Below are 27,365 nucleotides of genomic sequence, written 5' to 3'. Positions count from 1 at the left end.
GATGCTGTCTAGGGCTAAATTGCAATTAGTCGGACTGCGAGTGAGGCTGGCACCAGTTAACTTGGGATATTGGAGTGCAAGGGCCCCGTAATCAGACTTTGGTCATGTAGAACAATGCATAAAATTAAACTGACATTAATGAATAATTGTGTAATGAAAATGGACGAGTCGAGTTAATTGCATGTTACAGTGAGTGTAATGCCCAGATAACCCTGTGTCTAATGCTATTCTTAGTCTGACTGCCGTGGCTCTCACCGTGGCTCCTCTCGGCGGGAAGTCATTAAAGCCAGGGAGTAGATAATGCCAGTGTGCCGAAACCCAGAGTAGCTACAATCTTGCAAAGACTTTCTTTCACAGGCTTTTTTTTCTTTCCCCCTCTCTAAGTGGGCTATGCTGAAGTCATTTGTACACAGCCTGAATGAAATTAAAGGTCACCATTGCTGCACATCCATGTCTGGATGGGCTTTTAGAGTGGGGGGGCGAGGGTTGGGGGGGGCAGTCACAACAGGGGCCTGTCACACGGTGGAGTGAACACCTTAAGCTAGCTGCAGAACATGGATATTTGCACACAGATGAGGGGCGATTGAGCGACAGCTGCCGGGGCTAATTCAGAAATGCAATCATTCGTCAGTTGGACGTTTCCCAAAGTCTGACTTCACCTGGATTTCAACGGCAAACTTTGATCGGATTGGCTGATTTTACAGAGTCCAAAACAAAGAACGTTTTTCACTGAAGCTCTTTTTGTTGCCGTCTTTTGGGTTTGTTAAGGTTCTCAAGAAGGAACTAGCTAACAGAACTACAGCTGTTGTTTATGAGGAAACAGGAAGACCAGTATTGACTGCTATTCAAAATATCAGTTGAAACTTGTCATATAAGACATTTTGAAGAAGGTTACCAGTATTTGTGCTTCGCTAAGACACAAAAGCATATACAGTCCCGTGCAAAAGTATTTAAACTCATCAAGCTTTTTCACATTTTTTTATGTTGAAAAAGACTGGACCAATGTACAGTGTGTGCACAATTATTAGGCAAGTCTTATTTTTTAAGGATTACTTGTATTAATCACCAACTGCAGCGCTCTCAGTTAATACAACATGTCAATAAACCTCAAAAATGAATGTTTTTCATTTTTTCATGTTTTTCATTTCATTTTTTCAGAAAATAAAAGTGAGTTGTTGGTTTTTTGTTCTTTTTTAGAATATCTATATGTAAACAATTATTGGGCAACTATTATAGTGCAGAATTATTGTACAACTAAATGAGAAACTCACATTTTCCCCATCTCATTTTTTTATTTTCATAGTTTAAATGAGAATTATGAATGAAAACATATTTCTGACATTTAAAAAAATGTATTTCTGACACTTTGTTGATGATCAACCTTTTGTGCAGCAGCGACATCAGCCTCCTGTATTGTATTCAGAGAGCTGGATTGGTGGTGAACTTTAGAGTCAGAGCTGCAGGGGAATGGTTCAGATCCAAACATATTCACAAAGTCCAAATATGTTCTATTAAATCTGAATGAATCCAAGTTATTTTTTGAGGGGAATGAGCAAAAACATTAAGTTGGGTCGTAGAGCATTAGTGGCATTTCAATTACAAATGTGCGCAAAACTTTGTCTATATTCCTCTAATGTCGACAACATTAGAGGAATTGCGGGCTTTCCATTAAATAAGAAACACACTAAAAATCACTTGAATAAGTTTGTTTATGCGATAAGACATTAAAAACATGCGGCGCCATCATCCTCTTACCACTTCTTCTTCTTCTTCATGGTTTTTCCCAGCGGCAGCATCCGGCTGTTGATCATGTGACTCGTGTGATGTGAAAAAAGTGTTTCCCTTCACATTTTGCAAAATACACTTTGCAAGACATTTCAATAAAAAAAAAAAAAAAACCTCCTCATGCCAGCGCCACAACTTTTTATTGAAAAAAGTGTGGTTTTTCGAAATTGCGAATCTCTTCTTGAAAGGCTAAATTGCGCTGTTAGATGGTCAATGAAAACACAGCAGGACAAGAAAAACCTTCTAACTGCACCTGTATATCACACACCTGCACTGACCGAGGGATCATTTAGACGCGCCAAATCAGTAATGACAGATCCCAATAAGACGGATTCATGTTACACATCACAGGTTCTGAGTAGACTAATAACAGGGTGAATTCTTCATACATTTGAGAAATTGTTGCTTCACGTCTTACCTGGTAAGCTAGACTTAAAAGATTTTGAATTAATATCTTCCCCCATTCTTTCCCATAAAAAAGCGAGACAAAAACCCAGGGGGCAAAAATGATGTTAGAAACTCTCAGTGTGGCGCCGGCAGCAGCAGCAGCCTCCCATAGGGAAATTCAGAGAAAAGAACAGCAATGTATCAATTTACTAGCAGCTAATTTGCCATTGTCTCAGCTCATTAAGCTGAAATGCATCACTAACATCACATTAACACAGAAATATGCAATAAATAAAGCTAAGGAGGCAATATCATAGTCATTTATCTGATCATTTCTGGTAATCACTGATTTGTTTGTTTATAGTCTTTTTTTTCTTTTCTTTTTTTGTGGTTTTAATGTGCTGAGTGTCTGTTATCCAATCATGTAATAAGTGGACTCAGGAAGGGATGAAAATGGTTATTATAGTGGAATGATTGCAGACATTTTATAAGTCATAACAGTTCATGGCTTTTAATCTGTACCGCTTCTTGTTTTTTTAGAAAAAAAAACAAGTGAAAGTGAGAATATGCCCACGATAAAAAGCCAACGAGGGCGAGAGGAATAACGTCTTCTGGGAGTAACGTGACCCACAGAAGAAAAATGTTTGTCATTCATTTACATTCAGAGAAAAGGCAAAATAAATCAGAAACACAGTCGGACATATGTGGAGTTAAGTTTCCGACTCAAATTCATGTGACCAAGAGGACCGGAGGAGCTATAGAAGAAATGAATGACCTTCCTTTACGCAGTCCAGAACTATTCAAACACCTGGCAGATTTGGGTTTAAGGTGATACTTGAGAGAGCTGAAGATTACCTTTGACCTTGGAGGTCATAAGCAAAAGATAAATCATCCAAATACCAGATAAAACATCTGCTCAGCAATTTTATACAGCACTCGGGTGCTGTAATGGCAAAAAGAAAAGTTTGATTATTGAGAAGGAAATAAATAATTTTCAACATCTAGTTTTTAATAAAAATGTTAACAATGACAGATCTTTTTTTCTTGATCCCTTTTCCATTGATTCGTTACCTTTTGTTTCTGACATTCCCGGTCAGAAACAAACTCTTGGCTAACTGAATTTGCCAAGAAGTCAATTCTTGGCAAATTCTTAATCTGCATCTGCCTGGGGAGCTGTGCTTACAGACTGAACCTGAAGGTCTCTGTCTTGTCACCTGGAGGCTGGCAGGCTGGTTTCAGAGCCATGCCGCTGCTGCCGCCGCCGCCGCCGCTGCTGCTGCCTCGTGTCGCTCTGTTGTTGTTTTGGTCATTTCAAACATGTCTTTTCTTTTTTCATGTCCAAAATGAAACTTTTTGCATACAATGCATTAATTCTTCAGCATTTTGTAGACACTTTAACAAACACTTTAACAAGCAATAATTTATAATTTCAATAATCAACCCATTGTTTACTGGACTCCAGTAAATAATATCCAACAGCAGGAGGTCACTCGTAGTGAGGCTGGTTAGAGCGGTCGTCTGCCCACATTTTAGTGTGTTTCTTTATAGTCAGTTAGCAAAAGGGGATGAGAACAACAATCCGTGGAAATAGGGTTTAGCATAAAACCTTTTGGAAAACATATACACAGTTATATAATATTATATGTGAGTTTTGATGGGGATCTCCAGAAAACGTTCAGAACCGCAGCGGAACGACAGAACCAGCATGTCTGGTTTGCAGGTCTTCAGAACGCCAGCCTGCATTCACCAGGAGGAGAAGCACCAATCTGCGACTCCCCTGGCAAACAGCACTCAGAGTGGATGCTTGAGGAGCCGGCAGCATAAAGAGCGGCTGCACATGTAGCGCTCACGTAGGTGTGAGGACAAGAAGCTTTCCGAGTGCGAAAGAATAGTCCACCTGAGAGACTGGAGGTAAAAATCTGTGTGAAATAGATATTTTTGTAACGTTGTCCCGTGTGTTTTTAGATAGCGGTATGTTTGTATGTGGATTGTTCAACACATTACCCGTTTGCATCAACCGACACTTAAGTGCAAACTGTAATTATTTGGGCATTTCTTATTATTTTTGGTTATTTAAGACATGCTCCACAAAAACAATCCACAAAAAGGGAAATCTTTTCATATTAAACTGTAACTAAATTATAACTAAATTAGTTAGTTATAATTAACATTATAACTACAATTAACATTATAACTAACTACATTATAACTATAATCAACAGTTTTTCTGATCAGTAAGGATATTTTTGTTTATACCATAATACAATGAAACTGTAGTATTTGACTTGTGACATGATAATCTCATACTGGCTATGCCCGTTTTTGACTATAATGAGAGTTATTTCTCTCTGTAGGATGTTAGTTAATTCCACGGTTTAAGTTGTTTTGTTTGGATCTACAGAGAAGAACATTTTATGATGGCAAAGTTCACCTGATTAAGTTTATATAGGGTTTTTTTTTAAAAAAGCGTTATTTTTGTGGCGCTTGGTAATTTTGCACCTTTGCATTCCGGAAAGCCATTTTGTTATTTTCTCAACCAAAGCTAACCTAATTATAAGATTTCCAAATGACAATAAAAGACAAATTAAGAAGCCATAGCTTTACTTTCTTTACCTCTTCATGAACCTTTGTGAGCGTGAGATAATCCACCATGTTTTGAGTCTGATGCTTTTTCAAGCTAATGACATATTCTTAGACAAAATAAGGGCTCCTGCGTGGGAACTATGAGTGCGCCTGATGTAACTGTATTTAGTTTCACATACCTGTGCTCTTCAGCATAGTGACTGCGCACTATGGCCTAGATAGGTTTACCTAGTTATGTCAATCTTGGCTCTTTTGTGCAGTTTTACATTTCACTAGATTGACTTTTAGCCAATGTTACATGAAGGGCTTCAGCAAAATTACAATTATTACCCTTTATATAGATGGTTCACACAGATATAGAACAGCTTGATGTATCTCTCTGTTCTGTCACATACATTTGCTGTACAGTAAGAGGCCCGTCATGTCCTGTGCTGTTAAGAGTTTGGCTTCCTTACAGATTGTGGTGGAGAGGCAACATTTCCTTAAACAAGCCTAAATTTGTTCAGTTTAAAAAAAATCTTTAAAAAACCCCCCGCCTTGTCTCATTGGTGAATACAGGAAAGAAGATGTCACACTGCAGAAAGTAGGCCAATTAATCCACTGCTCCCATCCATATGCCTTCCTCTCACCTCCCTCACGGTCCCAAAGTGGAGTCCCTGGAGAGTTCCCGGCAGGACTTGGCTTGGAGCGGTGTCTTGATGTGGTGATTTCAGTCTGATGGGTTTGAAATGTGCAAATATTCGACCAGTCCAAACTGAAGGTTTCAATAAGACAAACAAGCGGAATAAAAACAATAAGCAGAGATGACATTTACAGCACGTGTCATTCCTCATACATCACATTGAATTTTAAAGGGTGGAAAGGTTCCACAGGAATTTAGCTTTTTTTTTTTTTTGAAGGCAGTGTACCGTTACAGAGCTGCTGGCTCACTGTCACTACATTTTGATAATGCCACTCTTATTCAGTTAAAGCAGCAGTATGTAAGTCTTATCAGAATCCTGAAAATTTCTTGAGATTGATCTCAAAGTTTCAGTTTTTTCTAGCAAATGTTCAACTTTTCAAACTCTGAAAATGTCCATGTTTTTTTTTTTTTTTACGTTTGTTCAAACTACCACTGTGTTGTGACAGTTTAATATGCAACCAATAATCTGTGAAAAGATCTATCTCCTCCACCTCGTCCCTGAGCTGCTATTACCATTGGAAGAAATCCACCGCTCCCGACCAAAAGCAACCAATCAGAGCTGGGGGGAGGGTCTTAGTACTGTCAATCAAACTCATGTACTTGCTGCTCAATGTGCTATTAGCAGAGAAGCAACTTACTGCTACTGTTACGGGAAAACTTAATCTGTTGTCGTCTGTGGCTATGCTAACTATCCTTAGCATTCATGACAGGCTAAGGCCCGCCTCCTGGCTCTGATTGGTTGTTTCTAGTTAGCAGTGGGAGAAAGCAGAGGAGCTTGATTTCTTTTTTTTTTCACAGATTATCAATCTCATATCATTCTGTCACGACATGGTGACAGTGTGGTAGAAGTTTCAACAAACATGTTACAGATAGCCTTCATTTTTCTAAAGGTCTGGGATCAATGAGAAGAGACAAATCCAAACAGATCCAAACGATTGGCTTGTAAACGCAAAACTTTGATTTTGGTTTTCAAGCCAGCTTAAAACGTCAGGATAACTCTCCTCAAGATGAAAGGAAAAACAAACAAGCCGTGTGGCCCAGGGTTGTGCTGGCTCACCTGTCTGAAAGCGCACAATGAATAATTTGATCACATTTTTCATCTGACTCGAGTGCTGAACAAACAGGAATCTGTGATTAACAGTTTTAATTAGGATTCTAACTTGACAAATTCTTACAGCCTCACAACGTGCCTAAGATGAATAAATCACTGGCCTGGGATCATCAAGCTGCCTCCTAAGTGACTGTGCCTCGAGATTACTTTGTGATTCCACAAACTGTGAGTCAGCCAAGGCTGAGTGTGTGTGTGTGCGGGGGCATGCATGCGTGTGTGTAACTAATCCTGTTCCCAACACATATCAGGTGGCGGAAGTTTATGTCCGATCATTGATGACTACCCTGCTCAGGTGTTGAATCTTGTGTGGGTTTTATTTTTTTCCTTGACTCTTGAAAGCTCTACGTCAAAGTTAAGGGAAGCTGCTGTTAGAGCCTCACAGATGTTCAGATGTGTGCACACCTGGCTCATGAAAGAGTCGTGGAAATGAGAGTTGCGAAATTGCATTAAATCTACTATGCTCCGTATGATGACGCAATTGTTAGAAAACTCAAAGACTATTTTGTCAGCTTTTGTAAGACCGCATTTAAGCTCCCGCATTCTTCATATGAAGTGCAGAAATCGATTCTCGTTGATGTCGACTGGTGACGAAAATTGCGTCATTTTGTTCTCATCTGCCTCCCATTTGCCACACCAGGCGTGGGTCGAACTGTTTCCACAGAGCTCTGTGCCAAGTGTTGTGTTATTAAGTTTGTTTCCATGTGTTACGCGGAAATGCGCTCAGACAGCAACGTTGATATGTGTCACTTCAGTTAGTCCTCTTCCAATATCTGGTTTTTGTATCTGCAGGAGGCATGAATAGTTTTGAGGAACTATGCACATTTGTACGATTTTTCACTAAATAACCTTGATAATAATAATAAGACTATCAACAAATGGATAAAAACTCCTGGTTGGAATTTACAACTACACTATAGTACCAAAAGTATTCGCTCACCTGCCTTGACTCACATATGAGATTAAGTGACATCCCATTCCTAATCCATAGGGTTCATTATGACGTTGGTCCACCCTCTGCAGCTAGAACAGCTTCAGCTCTTCTGGGAAGGCTGTCCACAAGGTTTCGGAGTGTTTATGGGGATTTTTGACCGTTCTTCCAGAAGCGCATTTGTGAGGTCACACACTGATGTTGGACGATAAGGCCTTGCTCTCATTCTCTTCTCTAATTCATCCCAAAGGTGTTCTGTCAGGTTGAAGTCAGGACTCTGACCTCAACCTGACAGGCCAGTCAAGTTCTTGACAGGCCAGTGAATGAACTGGCCTGTCAAGTGGATGAACTTGACAGGCCAGTCAGGCTCATCCACACCAGACTCTCCCATCCGTGTCTTTATGGAATTTGGTTTGTGCTCTGGTGCAGTCATGTTGGAAGAGGAAGGGGCCGGATCCAAACTGTTCCCACAAAGTTGGGAGCATGGAAGTAAGGGGCCAAGCCCAGCTCCTGAAAGAAAAAAAAACCCACACCATAATCCCCCCCTCCTGTTACAGTTCCATGCTGGAATTCACTGAGCACCTGAGAGCGACTCATTCTTTCACAAATGTTTGTAAAAACAGTCTCCATGCTTAAGTACTTAATTTTATACACCTGTGGCCATGGAAGTGATTGGAATGCCTGATTCAGATCATTTGGATGGGTGAACAAATACTTTTGGCAATATAGTGCATGCTAGAGGCTGTCTGCAGAAAGTTGGATAGTGGGAACCCCGGTGGTTAGTGGCTTGATGTACGCTGAAGTGGGAGGGGTGACCCCCATGTGGTCTGTGCCGTTGTGTGAAAGGTGCAAAACTGAACGTAAACTGTTCAGCTTCGGCGGAAGTATGTGGAAGCCTTTTACTCTTCCACTTAAGAAGAAATTTGGGGGGTTGCTGCGGTGGCACGAGGGTAACGCACGTCACCCATGTATGGAGGTCTCAGTCCCCTACATGGCCGTCACGGGGTTGAGTCCGGACCCATTGACCTTTGCTGCATGTCTTCACCGTCTCTTACAATCCACTTTCCTGTCTGACCACTCTCCACTAAAAACCACTAGAGCTACAAAAATCTTATTAAAAAAAAGGAGAAATATGAACAATGGATTCATGTGGGTAAGGAAATGTACTGGTCAACAGTTTAATACATGTGTCCATGTGTTTTTCATTCATTTGTGTTCCTCTCTCCTAAAGCCGAACAATCACATTGAGGGTGTAGACTTTGACAGGGCCATTGTCACACCTTGGTCCTTTTCATTCTGTGGTAGATCAGTTGTCGTTTTAGGGTTGCCATCTGCTGTTTAGCAGATGCCAAGAGATAACTGTGGTAGACAGAGACGTACATGGAAAAAATGACTGTCCGGATCACTACACGTCGACTATCATGCTTAAGAGTTGGTGTCACATGTATTTGCTAACATGCTTTTTCAGTACCAGCAACGTGCAGCTGTGCATTACAGCCCAACATCTACACTACACTCATCCGTCCATTCTGAGTTTCACTCTGACCTTCAGTAGGTTGACTCTAACTGAGTGTAAAATAGAACTCTTGTTTTTCTTTACCTTTTTACTTTAATTTCCTGAGAGTTGTGCAGCCTCGGCTTTTCTGTGAATATGCCGGGACCTTCGGTCCTGAAAGGCCCGGGAACCGTTTGATATATTTTACTGTTAAATAGTCTTTCACGAGATAGAAATTTGCTCTTAAATTGTTTGAAAATGGCCCTAAAACTCCTCTGAGGTTGACGTACGGCAGTAAGTACTTCTGGAAGGTCGTTGCTAATGTCTTTCAGCTTCAGCACTGATCGACCACCCGTATGCTCCAGGTAAGCAGCTGCCAACACGTCTCACTTTCAAATCCGTTTTATTAGCAGCATATGGCTGATATTCCCCCTCTGAAGTTCTGCGGATCAAATGCAAAAATGTCTTTTTGCATTTTCATACTGACTTCATCGTTGTTTAGTAAAAAATAACACAATAACGCTTGCTGTTTTATTGAAATCTTCAGGTTAGGTTGCCGATTAAGATTAGATCATTTATGATATTTTAATAATTCACACGACCCTAGAGCTAAAAGTTGGTGTTGTGCAGAGAAGTTCTGTCTTCACACTACACAGAACCATGCATGTTGTATTGAAAACTCTGACAGTATGTTCACGGTGCTCTGTTTCATTGGTTTCCATGCTCTCTCACCACTTATTGATGTTTAAACAAGGTTTTCATCAACGAATACGGTTACATTTGCTTGAGCAGTAATAAAATCTCGTGATTAAAACTGTTTGGACAATGTTTACCTCACACATCTTATAGGATCAAACTTTAACTTAATGTTTCTTCTTCTGTAGAAATGTATTTTTGTATGTTGAGACTTCTGCAGTGGTTTCCTACTCGAACATACTTTCGCTGTGCTTTGACTCTGCGCTAATGGTTATAAATGAGATATGCAGGAGGTAAACACATGCAGTTTGGCCAGAGTTGTAAGATGGAGATGCACAACATCCTTCATGGCCCGTGACCTTCCCTTATTCCCAATTTAAACATCAGTAATGTGCAGTGGTGTCTGAAGCTCCACTGTAAAATGCTGGATTTAAGTCCTGATGATATGCATCATAACTATTGTAATCAGACACCCCGAGCTTCGCCTCCTTTATTAATTGTCCAAAGCGCAGTGATTTATTGTAGTCCTGCAGAAGGATTATTAATTTTCTGCTTGATTATACCTGTGGGCGGCAACGGCGCTGCGCCGCATACGAGCATCTGCCAAATGAAAAAGTATTCTTCACTTGAAAAGAAGTCCTTAGAGATGCAACAGCTCATTCTTGCTTTAATCAAACGTATAGAAAAGTGCTGCTGATTAAGAGCGCTCTGGCATGCGTTCAGGGTGAGGAGAACGCGATGAGACTTATCCGATTGTCTTCGTTCAGAAAATATAAAGCTCCGTTGTGTTTGCGGCGAAAGTCCGAGAGAGACCTCTCAGGCGGTTTAATGACCTGCGTGCTGCCACCTGGTTTCCAGTCTCGCTTCCCAAACTGCACCTGCGCCACAACAAAACCCCCAGCCGCGCCGTACAGCGGGCAGCTTACATTCCACAGGAAACGGCGGAGAGTGTGTACAACACAAACCGCTCTCCGTCGGGCGTGTCCGGGCATGCCCCGAGACGCAGACATCGAGCCGAGCTCAAACTTCACTCCAGGAAATCCTAAGTGTTAGCAACGCTCAGAGGAACGCACAGGTGCAGATTCTCCCCTCCTCCCCCCCCCCGCAAACCCAACAAACTCTTGATCAACCTGACACTGTGCGAGGTCGGGGCCGGTGGCAGGTCTCTGTAGCCGCCTCACGGGGCCCCAAGGAACAAAAAAGAAAGAGGTTTATTGAGGCTGTGCACTCCCCCACCGCCCCCCCTCCAAACACACTCCTGTCTTGATTCCTGCTGTATTCCATGCTTGTGAATCCATCTACCCTCTCCTGCTCCAGCAACAAAGCTGATGGTTGTGTAATAACACTTTTACACTGATGAGCTTGGCGTGGGTTTCCAGTACCGTTTTAATCCTTCTGCATCCTTCCATCAACGCTACATCTCATTCTGTAGCTCCTAGCTCACAGCTTCTGCTCACATCTGCTGATATCGGTGTCACCTTCCTGTGGAAACGTGTCGTAGAAATAGTCAGTTGTTTTTTTTTATTTTGCAGATGTTAACGCTCAGACGAAAGGGAAACTCCCAAGAGCTCCGTTTGCAGATTCACTGACCAGAAGGGAAATTATTACGATGGTGTGTTAGGGACATTGTAGATTGATTTTTTTTTTTTTTTAATTGAGTGTTTTTACGCCAAAAAACAAGAAAAAAAAGTTTGAAAAGTCAAAACTTTTCTAGATAAAAATTTGAATATAAATCTGAAACTTTCTAGAAAAAAACAAGGGACATTTCTGAGTCTGGAAAAGTACAAATTTCTTAGGGAAAAACTTGCTTTGAGATTAATTCAGATTTTTCTAGAAAAAAATCCTGAAAATTTCTGAGTTTGAAAAGTTTAAAATTTTAGGCTTTTAAAACAAAACAAATATTTTGGGGGTTTTTTGTAGAAGGTTTCCAAGCTTCTGTGTAGCGACTCTTCAAACTTCAAATCTCCAAGTTGTTTTCTGGAAAATTTCTTGAGCTTGATCTCAAAGTTTCAGTTTGTTCTAGCAAACTTTTCAAACTCTGAAAATGTCCATGTTTTTTCTATAAAATTTCTGAGATTAATCTCAAAATTTGAGGTTTTTTTCCCAGCAAATTTTCACGTTTTCAAACTCGAAGTTGTTTCAAACTCAAACAACTTCCTTGTTTTTTCTGGATATTAGATATTTTAGCAGAAATATACTCCTTTTTTTATCTACAGTCGCCCTAATACACTATTGTAAATCACCATCCAGCAAACAGGGAAAAAAAACCCCACTTTAATTACCTAAATTAAATAAGATACCTAATTATCACCCTGCTGTTGAAATGAAAGAAGAGATATTTTGTTGATCCTGGAGTTGCTGCATCACAGCCGTCTCCTGCTAAACCAGACGTGCTTATTTGCAGCAGGTCTGACACGTTGGTGCTGAGAAGAGCCGACAGCTTGCCGTTCACTCTGTCCTCTTTGGCCACTAAGAAGGAGAGGCAGATTAATTAAAAGACCTTTGCAGCCAATGAAGACAGGTGGCAATAATCCTGACAGCAGACAGATCCGAAGCCCCTCATACAAAACCAATTCCAGCCGCACTCCATTTTTCAAAAGCTCATCAGGGTGAGGAAGGAGAGCGTTGAACCCGTGCGGCTGCAGAATTTGTTTCCCTCCGATTGCCTTGTCAGGATATCTTATCCGATGGCAGATGACCAGAACCCCACCCTGTACAGACAAAGTCTGCTTCTTCTCGTCTCCGACACCTAAAACCCCTCACACAATGCGTCCTCTGTTGCTCTGCTCGCATGCACTGTCTTGGATTTTCCCACAGCGATGCGGACACGGCCTCCATCGTCCGTTCAACAGGACCCCTGCCAATATTCCCATGTGGCACCGGTGCACTTCACAGATTGATCAAACAGCTGGATTTAACTCTGATTTTGATATTTCGCCTAATCCAGATCTATGACAGGTAGCACTAACGCTTGCAGGTGGATCCCCGGTACTATGGCGGTTAGCCGCTGCCTGTGAACAGCTAAAATCCACAAATACATGAGACCCCTTCTAAATATGCTTATATCTGCCTTTTTTAATAGGTCAAACACCAAACCTGCCTTACCATGCATAAACACTCAAAGTGGAAACCACCTTGGCGCTACCTCAGAAGCTAACACGGTCTTCTTCATCTCTGCTCTTGATTGTAAAGCTGATTAGCACCAAGGAAAATAAATGGCGGCCTTTCATTGGCTGCTTTGTAAACAACAGCCAATAGCTTGTCAAGTACCATTGCATTTGTATTTTGTTTATTTCAGATACGCTCCTGAAAATGGTGTGGGGTCCACTGTGTTTCTATTGACCATGAAGTTGTACAAAATTGGGGAAAAAAAATAATAAGAAGAATTTTGCTCAGTGGATACACAACAATTAAAAAACGGAAGTTTTTTGATAAAAAAAATGTTGAGGTGGTTTTTTTCACAGCAGCAAGTTGCTTATTTGGAGGCACTTGGACAATGTGCATCATCGAAAGTTGAGTTTGTCATTTGAAAGTGTTCAATCCGTAGCTTTCCTGTACAATCGCCGACTACAATTTGTCCAGAACGCCGCATACGCAGCCGCTCTCAAGTAGGCGGGGCTTGTTGCTCCATCGCCTGAATAAGACGCCGACGTCACCTCCAATGGTTGATATATGATGAGCCATGACTGAACTATGAATATATCTCAGAAGTGTTTACATTTGTCATCACCATGAGTCTTACTGACTTATTATGTGAACAAGCGTATTCACATTTGATTTTAAATGATTTTTTTATTTAATGGAAACACCACAATTGCAAAATTGGGATTTTTTTTTAGACAGTAGCCGCATACCGACAAGGATTTGCTCGCATTTGTAATTGAAAAATTGTTTTTGAAACATACAGCTCAGCACAGTTAAAACACTTTATATGTGGGTCAAGACATAACAAAATGAAGCAGTATATATATATATATATATATATATATATATATACATTTTTTTTTTTTTTAATAAGCAGGACTGGAAGCGTCTCGTCTGCGGTTAGCATTTTACTGGCAGGACAGAATTATTCCTGAAAGAAAGATGGGTTTATAGTTTTTATAGTTGATGCGCTGAACAGGGAGCGTGCAAAAATCAGACCACTGGCTAAAATGAGCCAGTATTATAAGTGGCATTTTCTTTAATTCATCATCATGTTTGTTGACATAATTTCTTTACGGTTCGTTTTGCTCATCTCACATCCAGACTCGGATCACAAACTGAGCTTCAGCTGACAGGAAAATCCTGAATCCCGTTTCTTTTTTTTAACAGTGATCTCAGCACATTGTCTGAAAAAAAAGTCCTCGTATGTCTGTAAAGTATGCATGTCACTTCTGATGGTACTGTGTTTCATATTGTGTTTGTGTGTATATTGGGATTAAGGGCGTAAAATGCTTCTGTTCTATAATGGCCGGATGGTGTACGTTACTGAACCGCGATCCATTCAAGGCTGGGAAAAGATTTGAGGCAGTAGAGACAGCTTTATCAGTCTGTTTTTCATACCTAGGCATACAGATGAAAGTTCAATATTCCATACACAATCCACATGGCTAAATAATTTTGTTGAATTACTCATAACAAAGGTCAGTGCGTATCAGATGGAGCTCCTCTGACCATTAAGAGAATTTGTGTAACACATTTCAGCAATAAGGCATTTCAAGGTGCTTCACATGATGAAAACATGACATTTTTCAAATGTTGTCATCAAAATCATCAGAAATCATGATATATTGGAATAAAGACTAAGCCTCCAGTGCTTTTTCAGTTGGGTTGCTTTTTCAGCACCCATGGAGGTGCTTTGTGAGCACGCTCCGTCAACACAGCACAGTAAAACAGGAAATACTCCCCTTTTCCTTCAAAATAAGATTCTCACACGTGAACAGCAACAAGTTGTCGAGCTTAAACTTCTTAACTTTATGCCACGATGCCTCATCATATCCCTAGAAGATGGTAACTAATGAAATATGCTAATAAAATCCTACTACACTTTGTGTAGTTCAGTGAATAGTTAGATATTTACACACTGTTTTTCTTTTTGTAATGTTTGAATGCTGCTCCAACATCATCTCTAGTAGATTCATCAAACTTGTTGCCTGAAAAAAATAAAACCCTAAAGGGGTAAGGGCTGAATAGTAAACATGAAACAGCTGCAGCACACACTCAATAAAGGGCTCCAGTTCAGACTATTTATCTTAGTTATTGTCAGATAAAATTAGGTTATTTATCTGAACGCGCTGGAACCTCACTTTATTTGCAGCGATGCAATCACCAGGAAACTGTAGTGAATCCAGCCTCCCTGGGCAATTAGTTCATTATAATGTGCAGCACTTGCATTAATGTGATTGAGCACATCTGTTAGCGGTGCGTGTATATATAAACTTCCTAAGTCTTCTTTCCTTTTTGTCTTTCCAACGTACTTTCCCTCATCAAGAGGATCGTCAATGAGAGGATCCACCGCAACCGTTATGGAACCGCTTAGAAACAAAGAGCGTTCACCAGCCATGACACACAGGAAGCAGAAATCCTACGCCTTGTTACTTGTTTTCCACCCCAAAAAACTTCAAGTGAACTTCCATTAACACGTGGGGTAAAATTATAGTAAGGGTACTTATCATCTGAAAAGTCAAATAACGGATGAACCTTTTGCTCCTCACCCCCTACTTTCAACTCCCCGTGTGTGTTGAAACTGCTTAGATGCATAAGGAGTCTAATGAGAGGAGAGATTCCGAGCAGCCTGATGGGTCTCATCAATCACCTTTCTGCTTTGGAGGTGTGCTGCCGGTCAGGAGGGGTGGCCATGCTGGGTGAGGGGAGCAAATGGGAAGGAAAGGCATCAGGCATTTAATCTCAATAAGTTAATAGACTTTCGAGTTTGGTCTTGTCCAAGTGGAACTTCATCCCTGATGTTAGCAAACAAACGGCATGTACACGGGAGACAGACAGAAGAGTTTCAGGAGCGGCCTGGCATTTCCACATTACACAGTTAATTTATGTTGCACCTGAAACCAGGAGATCTAACAAGAGACTGTCGATATGCCCATAAGAGCCAGTTAAAGGTTACTAAGTACCAAAACAGAATAGAAAAAAAGCGTTCCAGATCTCCACTACTGCAGGCACTGTGTGGATCTTTGTAAGTAGTTAGAAGTACCGTAACAAGAAATGCTTTCTTGGGTATAGTGTGGTAGACTTACATGTGTGATATCAAGGTAATACTTATTATGCCCTTGACACAATATGTCAAGGGCAAACATCCAACCCTTGAGAAGGGGAGGGGAGAGAAACGGAGGAGAGGAAATGGAACAGCTGCGTAAACAGTTTTCACCCACTTCAAAGTAAGAGCATTAATATAAACGACTGACTGCCTGAAGATTTCTTAAGAGTCGATAAACCAAAAAATTCAACACAGCGGTCGAACTTTATTCAACTGAAAGTTTGGGAAACAGCCAAGTAAATTATTGCTTTAGAATTTATCTGGTAAATTAATTTAGTGGAAGCTAGATTTGGTAAACATTTTGAAAAGTTAGCAAAAGAACAAGCACCTTAGCAGATGTGTCACCATTTCCTACAGTGCTAAGCCAGGGTTTGCTAAAGCTGAGGCAAAAGAGATGGGTCTGTTGTTATCTCTGCTGATGGAGTAACCCATGGTTACACTTGAGGATATGAATGAGGTCTTTTTTTAATTAAAAGAAACTGATAGTGTTCCTGCTTTTCTTGGTAAAAGTTCTAGAATGGGCTTCCTTTTTTTTGCTGGGTAGAATATTGTTATTTTGCTTACATTTAATTTTAAGAGTAAACAGTGAAGCGGAACAATTTCTTACAAAATAAAAACAGAAGAGTAAAAGTATAAAATAAATTACATTTACTTGACAGGTGCTGTTTCAGCATTCTGCTTAGAATATACTGACACTTTGGATAGGTCAAATACAACTGGACTCTATGGATTCTTTTATAACTGCTTCAGTCTGCTGCCTAAAATGCTAATGAGTGGAAACTATGCAGCATGTAGCATAGCTTTAGCAAGTGTTGAAAACAGGTGTTTTCAGTAATCCAATATGGTCAGATTTGTTGCCTTAAAGACTCCTACGGCATTTATCGAGGCTTCGTCCTGGTCTTATTTGGTTAGATGTTCCAGAGCTGCAGGTTTAAATTTGGATGATGCCTTTTTTTAAAAACATCAAACATCACTGTATTCCAGTGAGAAACAGTAATGTTCCCTCACTTTAATGATAGCACAGAGTCCTCATGTTCTGATTTATCCATCCTCGTCATGCGTGTCGTTCTGGTTTTGTTTTATGTGTAACTTTTAAAGGTTGCGAGGCAGAACATAGAGTTCCCCACTTTAGTTCTGCACATAATTGTGGTACACGTGTAAAAGTTTAAAGCACTCGTTCTGTACAATTTGCTCAAATGATTGGTCTCCATCATGTTCTTACTGCAGGGATTTTCGTCTTTTGTTCAATTTTCGTTTTAACTTTTTATGTGATTATGTCTCCATGTTTCTATGATTTTATGTGGAACTTCAAGGAATATTGTGTTTTTTTATGGATGGCTTTTTGTTTTTTGTTGGGGGTTTTTTTCCTGAAAAGCACCTTTTTTTTAGAATAGAATAGAATAGAATAGATAGCATTTATTGTCATTGAACTTTTACCGGTTGACGTGCCTTTAGCTCTTGTCCATACCACAACAGACTGGGTGGATGTTCTCTGTCCTTCACTTAGCTACTTGTCCACGGTATTTTTCTGGCTCATCCCTAGTATCCTCAACATGGACTGTAAACATTTTCTGCTTAAAATCTTCATATGTAGCCACTACAGCTTTGACCTTCCTTACAGCAGACTGCATGGACATCCATCCATCCATTTTCTAACGCCCTTGTCCTTAGTGGGGTCAGGAGGGCTGCTGGTGTCTATCTCCAGCTGACGTTCCGGGCGACAGGTGGGGTCACCCTGGACAGGTCGCCAGTCTGTTGCAGGGCAACACAGAGACAACTGCTTGGTCATTATGAACTCAAATTCTCATGTTTGATCATTTTCTCTAATTCTAGAAGGTTAGCAAACAAAAATGTATCATTCAAAAGAAGAGGTTTTATTTCAAAGTTGTGAAGCCAGCATTGACATTGTCGCTCTTATGTCACTATAACTAATGTGGCGGAGTTTCTAGGGTATTTGTGTATTTGAAAGACCAATTTGTGCCCAAGCTTTTGCTTTGTGGCTAAGGTCTTGAGGCGTATCTTCAATATTTCCATGTTCTTTCCTCATTATGCCAACTATTTTGTGAAGTGCACCAGTCCCTCTCCCCGCCCCAAACTTACGAACATCCTCCTTTGTCCTCACTGAAAAAACACTAAATATTATCAAGTAATTTTGTTCTACTTTCTAGTGCAAATATCTTAGTTCACTTGAAACAAGTCAAAACTAACTTCCAAGGACATAAAGGAAAAGATTTCAAGAAAAGCTGAATCTGATTTAATATCAGACAGTTGGGGTAAAAATGTTGTATTTTTATATAACGTAAAATAACGTTTTAAAGATTTTCACCGAGTGGATAACAAAAGGTTTAAACCAACTGAAGTGGTAAAGAGTTTAACTCCTTTCACCAATGGCCATATTATGTGTTTTCCAGACAATAATAGCTGTGGTATATTATTGCAGAATCAAGAAACGATGTTGCCTACAGTTGTGATGAAAATGCTGCAATATTAAAAGAAATGTATATTTGCATCATCTGACACCTGGAGATTGGCCTGTCTCTTTAAGAACCTCCTACTTTTTCCAATACTCCCCCTTCAGCGAGTCATCACAACAGTACTTCTCCATTCGGCCGTTTACAGCTGTTCTTAGGAACGTTGGACTGAGAGTTGATTTGTATTATTGGCTCAAGAGTCGGGCGGTTCCACCAGGTGTTTGCCAATTGCTGCTGCCGCTAGTCTGGTGGAGCTGAGTGGAGCAGGAACTGAGCTGGGGAGGCGGAGCTTTGTGGAAATAGGCGGTGCTTCGTAAGGCACGCCTGAATGGCTGCCAGTGGAGATTCAAACATTCATGAGCCAAAGCAACACTCTGTTTTTAATGTACAACATTATAACATGATGTGAAGCTTAAAAAAAAAGTCGATTTTATATAATATCCCCCCTTTAAATTATTTGCAAAAAGAAAAATACTGCAAAGTTACTGATAACTTTGGAAGAAAAAGAAAGCATTTAAGTGAAGTGAATGTTCTACCTGGACTGAACCTTTATATTGTGTTTTGTATTTAAAATGTGTTTTCTAGGAAGCAATTTAGCCTTTTAAGACATTCCTGAAAAGATGTGGTGCTGTATCACACAACAGAGCCTCTTTCAGTGACACCAAGGCCAAAACAGAGTAAATTAGAGCCGCACAAGTAAGGATGTAGCCTATTGCTTTTAAATCGTTTTATATTACACTGAATGGAAAAAGGAATTGTTTCCAGAAATTTGAAGAACTGCATTTTTCCACAGAATCAAGGCATCAGTCAGGATGTCAGGGGAAACAAAATAGTCATTTTAGATTTTTTCACTGCAATGTGAAATTTTTGAGTTCTCAACCTTCCTGCTAAAACCTGTCATCTGTATAATGATAGCAGTCATATGAGCTATGGTTGTCATAGATTCAAACGATAATTGGAAAACCTTGGATAACTTTAAAAGTCGACACTGTTTATTTACACACTCATGTTTTGTGACTTTGACCTTTAAAGACTAAACCAATCAATCAATAGAGGAGCAAAGAATCCGTATTGGGTTTGTTTAAATCCACATATTCTAAAAGTGGGGTCACTATGTACAATCAATATTAATAGCTGGTTGGTCAACACAAATACAATTTCTGCATATTTCCACATAAGTCCCTCTTCATCTAGAAGTAGACACACACACACACGCGCGCACTCACGAAAGGAGATCATTAATAAACAGCAGCTGTCACACTGTGAAACCAAAGGCGAGACAGTACTATACCCAAAAAGTCACAGCCAGAATTTTTGACCCATCATTTAAACAAATGCAACATTGAACATTATTAAAGATTCCTCTGAGATATCTGGGAGGCAACAGCGATTCAGGAGAAAAACCTTATCTGCAACACTTATTTGTGGGGGTGGAAACACGACCCAAGCTGCGTCCAGGGATGATCTCTGTGACAACCAGATGCTGTGAAACCCAGTCGACAGCTGATGAATGTGCGCTACCTGCACAACAAGTAAGAACATTTGTTCTGGCTTGTTCTGGTTTTCTTCAGCTGAGGAAAATATAGCGCAAAGAAGAAGACAGCCCTCTGATGGCAAAGACAAACCAACAAAACATGATAACCGAGCAGTGAGTTTACAAAAGCTGGCCTGCTTTACGAGAGAAAGTAAGTCTACTTAACCGTCAGTCACAGGACAGAAAATGCTGGTTTAGATAACTTTAGTGTAAGGAAACACTTTTTAAATTTCAACTTGAATATAAATTTAAAATATTTCTACAATACTACAATCAACCACATGACCAGCAACACTCAGAACCAGAGTTAGTCTTTCTTAAAGGGTGTTGGTTGGCAGCCCAATTCAAATGTTTGAATTTTGAACAACTTCAATCCAAGACAATATGCAATGTTGTACTCAATGGCTTGAGTCTTGTTAATTTAAATATACATATACTGTATATATACTGTATATATATATATATATATATATATATGATTGGAGGCTCAGTTTGAAACCTAAAAGTCAGACAACCTGAAGTTATATTTAAGGTGAAACTAAGGCAAGTTTCTAAAGTTTGAATTGCTAAAAATGTGAAGGTTAGTCTGTTACAAAGCAATCAAACGTTGACGTGAACCCAGTAAAAACAATAAAAACAGTAAAAACAGTAAAAACAGTCTCAATTGGAGGCTCAGATTAAAACCTTGTCTACCTGATGGAAACATTTCCTCCCCTCCCCCCCCCCCTTCTTTCAATATATGCATAAAGGCAAATAGTATTTTACCGTAAACATACTGAAAAACACCACAGCACTTAATTCATGTTCAGAGAAATTCACATACATGAATTTGTGATTCAAACAAACATGAAAATCCACTCAGTTATCGGCCCCTCTGCAGCTGGCCTTCATCTGGTTTGTGAATTTTCTGTTGAAAATGTTACCTGCTGCAGTCTATCTAAAATCTCAAATATGTCTGAAAGTCAGATGGCATTTCACGTCGGATCCAGTAAATGAAACTAGAGGGTTTTTAGAAAAGCCAAGGACTTCATTTTAAGACAATTTCACATCAGTTTCAAGGCCTCACATGTGGATGTTCTGCAAAGTCCAATTTCTTTCAAGTTGCTTTTTATATATATGCAGCATTTTCACAACGACTGATGGTAACAGTTACTTGATTGTGGTATAAAATGACTCTATGTGTCTGGAACATACATAATGTCCCCCCCGACCTCCCTCCACCTCCTTATATGCTCTTTCTTGGAACGCCATACAATTATTTATGCTTTACGACTTTTTAAAACCTTTTAGGCATTTCATTTTTATAGTAATGCTGCACACACTGATGGTGATGGTAATGAGTTGGGGTTACATTTTATGCATTTATTTACAGGAATAAGTTATCCTGCTCATAATTTCAGTTGGGCTTTTATAAAAGTGGTAGTTCTCCTATAAAAGATCAACCAATCAAAGCAACATAATGTCACATAAAGTTTGAATTGTAGTCATATCATTGGTTTCATGACTTTTTGCTGTTGGTCTATTAAGAAGATTTTCCATTTAGTGCTCTAATTCCCCAAATGCCAACCCAAAGAACAAGGAACTGGCTCGCAGTGCGAGTGTTACTGGTTTAACAATATAGATGGATGATCACAGGATATAACGAATCAGTTTTTGTCACCTAGTAAATTAACTTTTCCCCCCCCCCAGTTAGCCCTGGGGGGCTGCACTGCGCTGCGATATGACAGCAATGAGACGGCGAGCAGCGCTGCGCCCCCTGCTGACTGATTATCTGTAACACCTAACATAAAATCATTCTTTACGTCGGGCTGACAGGAAACTGTTAGATTCCACTCTTTCAGTAGACTTGTTCCCGATTTACAAAACAGCACCACCCTTCTCATTAACAACAAGTTCATTAAGAGACTCAAATTTTAATTTCAGGTTGCATACTAAGATGTTGTGTTGTTGCAGCGGCAGTTTCGAGTGAGGTGGTCCGTGAGTGTTTGTTAGACGGGTCAAGTGGTCCTCGCTTGGAAAAAGTTGGAGAAACACTGATTTAGAAGGACGACACCTTTTCTAACAACCTGCACACAACGCCTCTGTTTATCAGTCTGAATCAAAAGAATTAAAAACTACAATCCGCTAATTTAGTCAGAGTGACTAAAACCCAAGGAGGCAAAAAGTTCAGGATGCGTGTGCGATGAAATGTTTGAGTTCTTTAGAGCCCACTGACACAGAGCACTGCTGGAGGAGCAAGCCCAGACACAGCGGCCTGAGTAATGAAGATGGATGCATTCTGTTATCAGCCAGCCACTTAGTGGGGCCTGATGTAACCTTAAACATTGAGGATAGCTCAGTTGCACAAAGAATCTAATTAATGAATAGCCGCCATGAAAGAGGTTGAGGCGAGTGTGCATTTGCAGATGAATTCCAGACGCTAATCAAACATTGTTTAAGTGGTTTGGTTTGTCTCCAGAGCAAAGCCATATTTGCCCAGGACTTAAGGCGGTGTTTGCAGGTGGGCTTAATGACTGCATGCATCTCTTAGTGTTTTTTATGCATGAGTATGTGTTTTTAATTCTTCTTTTTTGTGTGTGTGTGTTATATATAACAATTCTAAACCTTAAGGAAAGCTGTGTTAGTTTAAATTTATTCCAACGGGGGTTTATTACCATGGGGGTCATGCTACATTGAACAGGAGGTCGTCTTATAGGAACTTTATATTCCACTTTAGCTCTGTGACTCACAGCATGTTTACTGTTTGAAGCTGCAGCGCACCGGATGTTTGAAGTTTCTTAAAAATATAGACGGCCAGTGGTCTGGAGCTATTTGTGTAAAGCGCTCTGTAAGTAGGTAGGCGATACGTTTAGTAGTTTAATAAAAAATCTCTGCCTGCAGTTTCTCAGTTTTGTAACTGAATGCTAAATGAGACGGCTAAAAAAAAAAGATAAATAAATCACTATTTCTAATGTGTTTCCAGATTTATCAATAGCTGTTTACATCTTATTAGAGTTGACTTGAAGTGACAGTAGATTTATGGACATAAACTACAAATATTTCCATGTAAATAGCTTCTGCTAACAGCTAACTACCAAAAAATGTTAGCATGTTTACAGGCTGCAATACGGTAGCTAGCCATCACCACTGTGTGGATGTGGCCTTTGAGATCTCAGTTTGAAATATAAAGAGCATTATAAATGAAACTGATTATTATTATAATCTTAAATCTGTTAGCTGCAGAAGGCTAATGTGAACTAATGTTGCTAAAGTATGCACATCGCTGTAGCTTTTATATTTTTTTCACATTAAAAAGCACAAATCTTGAGTTGATATTTTTGTGATAGACCAATGAAGTGAGGAACATCATTGCGAATTAGAATGAAAATAACACATGGTTTTCAATATAAAAAATAATAATAAAAAACTGAAAAGTGTGGCATACTTTGACCCAGAGCTAAATACATTTTGCTTGCTTTGCTAGGCACTGAAGTCATTGCTCTGTGTTCTTTACAAAACAACCCAAGCTTTGTCAGACTGGACAGAGTCCTGTTATAACCTCTCAGTTAGATTCTAACACATGAATATATTTAGTCATTTATTACAGAATCCACACCATTCTGTTGTGGTTCTGGTTGTATATTAAGATTATTTCTCCTGCTGAAAGATGAACTTCTACATTCTACTCTGAGGTTAAAGAGTAAGGACTGTATGGTGGAGCTGATAAAGCAACTGGAAAACATTTTGTTAATGATAACAAAGTTAACACCAAACAAAAAAACTTAAAATCATTTGAAGCTACATTTTTGAGCCCAATTTAATTGGCTCCCTAACTTAACAACATTTTTTTTTTTTAAACCTCTTTTGTTATTCTTCCTTTAGTTCACAAAGTTTGCGGTGATTAGTGAAATCAGACATGTGAGATGATGCGATGATCCCTCTTGCTCCCTTCTCCAGTACCAGCTGCAGAGGACGTCTCCGTGGCGATCGCTCAGCTCCCAGTGGAGGACGTGGCTGGTCCTGATCACCGTGCTGCTTCTGATGGGACTGGCGCCTTTCGTGGTCCACTGCCTGATGACGGCCTTCCATGACCCTTCACCTCCCATCACCTTTAAAGTGGCAGCGGCCCTATTCGGCTTCCTGACGGAGCTGCTGCTCGTCATGTGAGTATTTTATCATACAGTAGCCAAGGCTGCTACAGCTAACCAAAGCTAACCCAATAACCAAGACTGAAACTGAGAAAACCTTTTCATTACCTGAAATAAATACGGTAATTAACGGGGGAAAGCAGTAGCTAACTGGAACTATATCATGTTTATACAACCAACTAAAACATACTGAAGTTATAGATATGATGCCCTTTGTTATCATATTTATGAATTTATTTATTAGCTTTTCGAACTGATGGGAAATTGATTTTTTTGTTTTTTTTGCCCCAACGTAAGCAGTTTAAGTCAGCTGCTGGCAAATTACGGCTGTAATTTAAAAAACTAGACAGTTAATAATAATAATTTGACCTTTTTGAATTCTGCACCTAAATATGAACCGAAGCAAGGAAAAACTAAACAATATTTAACTAATAAAAACCAAAAAGCCCACTCTAAAATCTAATTAAAACTAAATGAAACAGGCAATAAAAAGTCACAACAAATTAAAATAAAATATAATGAAAACAGCAAAACTATTATATCTCTAGTTGTACGTATATGGGTGTAATTACACATTCAGCTTGCGAGATGAGCAATCGCCTTGAGAAAATGAAGAATGGCATTTTTTTGTTGCTTCGCTTTATAAACCTTAAGCTCTGATTTAAAACTTGGCTGCTCAGTCCAGAATGATCTTTTTCTGGTTTGAAGTACTTTAGATTTTGATCAGTCCAGACTCGGGCTTAACAGTTACCGACTTTAACTTTATGAGCAGCTAAAGTTGCTCATAAAATTAAGTCAAGTCTCCGACAGACAAAGAAAAGCTTTTAGATGTTTTTAGAAAAGCATCTAAAAACTGAAAGTGTTATTTCTTTCACCAATACTATTTAGTCCAGCAGGAACCTTTCTTTGTTATCGATTAAGACGTCAAATCCTGTATTGTTTGTCCTTACGGCTAATTTAAAACCTTATCCCTTAACAAACCCTACTATGAGCTGCTTTAACTTATTTTGGGAGCTGAAATGAAGGGATGAGGTATCTGGTAGCAACAAGGTCCAGAGTTTGAATCTTGGTGTTCAGTCACGCATTGCGTCTTGGTGTTTCTCACTTTTCTCACTGCGTCACCCAGGGGTGTAGATGTAACTCAAAACAGAGTCAGACGCTTTTCTTCATGTCTGCCGACATAAATGTCTTCCGGACTTCACAGACAGTTTTCAATCTTATCTAGAACATTTTACTTTACTGATTACCCAAAGCATTTGAGTGAAGATGGTGTAAGATGTTGGAGGAGTCCTTGAGTGGGTTTGCAACTTCCGCGCAACCGAAAAGCTGCTTCCTTTCGTACTTCAAAATAAAAGTCCTAAAACAGTGCGCATGCCTTCAAACTGATGCAAGCTCACAATTACTTTAAAAGACAAAAAGTCACACAAATAAATCGTGCCATGCGAGAAAGACTTCACTTTGGCAAAAACTACAATGTTTTAATGTAGAGCGATCTCATCCTGTTACACTTCTAATCAATTATTAGGAATTAATTTTCCTTAATTACACTTTATGTAAAGAACACTTATTAATAACACGCGTGTTTATGTTTACACGATGTCTTCCTCATCCAAAGTACTGTAAAAACATGTGAGTTCTGACCACTAGCCACAGCATCGCCCTCCGCTTTATTTTTAGCGTTTCCCTTATTATGATATCGCTAATTGGATTGATGCCTGCTGTACTCTACACCATTAGTAAATGAACAGTCTGTTTTTATTAACATCCGCCTCGTAAATATTACATTAGATATCTACTCTCTGATTAGAAAAGCAACATATGGTGGACGCCGTAATCAGATTAAAAGAGAGAGAGAGGGGGAAAAAAAAAAAAACGTTTTATGTAATCAGTAATTGCCGTACTCTCAGTTACTCAGTGGGGATACTTAGAACTTCAATTCATTATACTTGTTTTTGAAAATCAATCTATGTTTTCGTTGTGACCTCTCCACCTTTCCCCGCGACAAGCGATAGCCGAGATTTAGATAAGCGGCGCTCTTTGTGAAAAAAAATCCCCAGTTAATGTTTTTTTTTTGTGTTTGTTTTTTTTTTTTTTTTTGCAACAGCAGAGAGGACCTTCGGATAAACTGCAACCGCCTCTTGTGCCAGTAGAGGAACTAAAACTTGTCTTCTGCGTGCGTGCGTCCTTCCTTCGGTGTTTTGTCACAAATTGGAGGAAGAGAGGCTGTTTGTAATTAACTCAACAAGGCCCATAACTTCTCCCTCTCTGCCTATTAACTGCCTTTGCGAGGAATGCGGCAAGTCAGCTGGTAATTAATAAATGCGGTGGCAGTGGTGGAGAGCTTCTGCATCATTATGTTGTTGAAGGCCTTGTCCACGCTACTAATGAGCTGTAATTTTATGACAGGAAACGGGTTTGTTTACAGCGTGTTCAGCCGCCTCCAACAGGCCACATTCTTGGCACTTCTCCTCCGCAGGTATTCTAGCCGCTCCCGGAGCGCGGCGAGGATGTGCCGCAGTTGAAAAGCAAACACCTTTTTTTTTTTTGTAAGAATCCGTGACAAAAAAAACCCCCCAAAACAAAAACAAAAAAACATTGAGTTTCTTGTGAGGAAAAGAACAGAGCCTCAGGGTTGTTGGGGGGGCAGCGGGGGAAAACTCTTCCGTATAAAGTGCTCCGCGCAGGTTTCTCCGCTGACTGATGCTTTGTTGCGTTATTACCAGAATAATAGGACACCCTCATTAGGATTGGTGGTCTTTAAAGACCCCGTGGCCCCCGCGTGGTGCTCGTTCTGCCTGGGATGTGCCAGCCTCCTGCTGCCCCCTGTCAGTGTGTATCTCAATCACACGTCGGCCCCGGGGTTGGGAGGCCTTGTAAGGAGCGTCCCCTCCTCCCTCGACCCCTTCACCCTCACCCGTCACTCCGCCTTCTAATCTCCTAAAGGAGGACGAGAGCGGGATCAACAAGCAAACCCTCCACAATGCCTCGCTGTTGCTCATGTCCTCCACTCGTTCAGACGGTGGCCCTCGAGTTCAAACCGCATCCACAAATCACCAAACGCAACGACAAAGTGAAGAACACAACAGCAATAGGCCTGTCACCATAGCAATTCTTGCTGGGCAATAAATTGTCCCAGACGTTACTGTGATAAATATTATTGTTTGGAGAACATTTTCAGGTCTCAGTGGCATAATGATGCAAGAACAAATTCTCAACGATCAATAAACTTTAAATCCTAATGAACAACTGGAACTAGAAGACATTTTAAATATCCAAAATACATAAACAAAACAGAAACAATAATAAAATGAAC

General features: G+C 39.9%; 1 protein-coding gene across 1 annotated transcript in view; it reads left to right on the top strand.

The window, feature by feature from the left end:
• LOC116726344 (uncharacterized) overlaps positions 1-27,365 on the top strand; it is a 98,246-nt gene that overhangs the window by 60,504 nt on the left and 10,377 nt on the right. Inside the window, exon 4 of the mRNA XM_032573030.1 lies at positions 23,862-24,067. Coding sequence (XP_032428921.1) covers positions 23,862-24,067 — 206 coding nt within the window. The remainder of the gene's footprint in view (positions 1-23,861; positions 24,068-27,365) is intronic.

Source organism: Xiphophorus hellerii, chromosome 9, assembly GCF_003331165.1.
Source record: "Xiphophorus hellerii strain 12219 chromosome 9, Xiphophorus_hellerii-4.1, whole genome shotgun sequence".
Classification (NCBI taxonomy): domain Eukaryota; kingdom Metazoa; phylum Chordata; class Actinopteri; order Cyprinodontiformes; family Poeciliidae; genus Xiphophorus; species Xiphophorus hellerii.
Note: the sequence above shows the minus strand (reverse complement) of the source record. Positions and strands in the feature narration are given on the sequence as shown.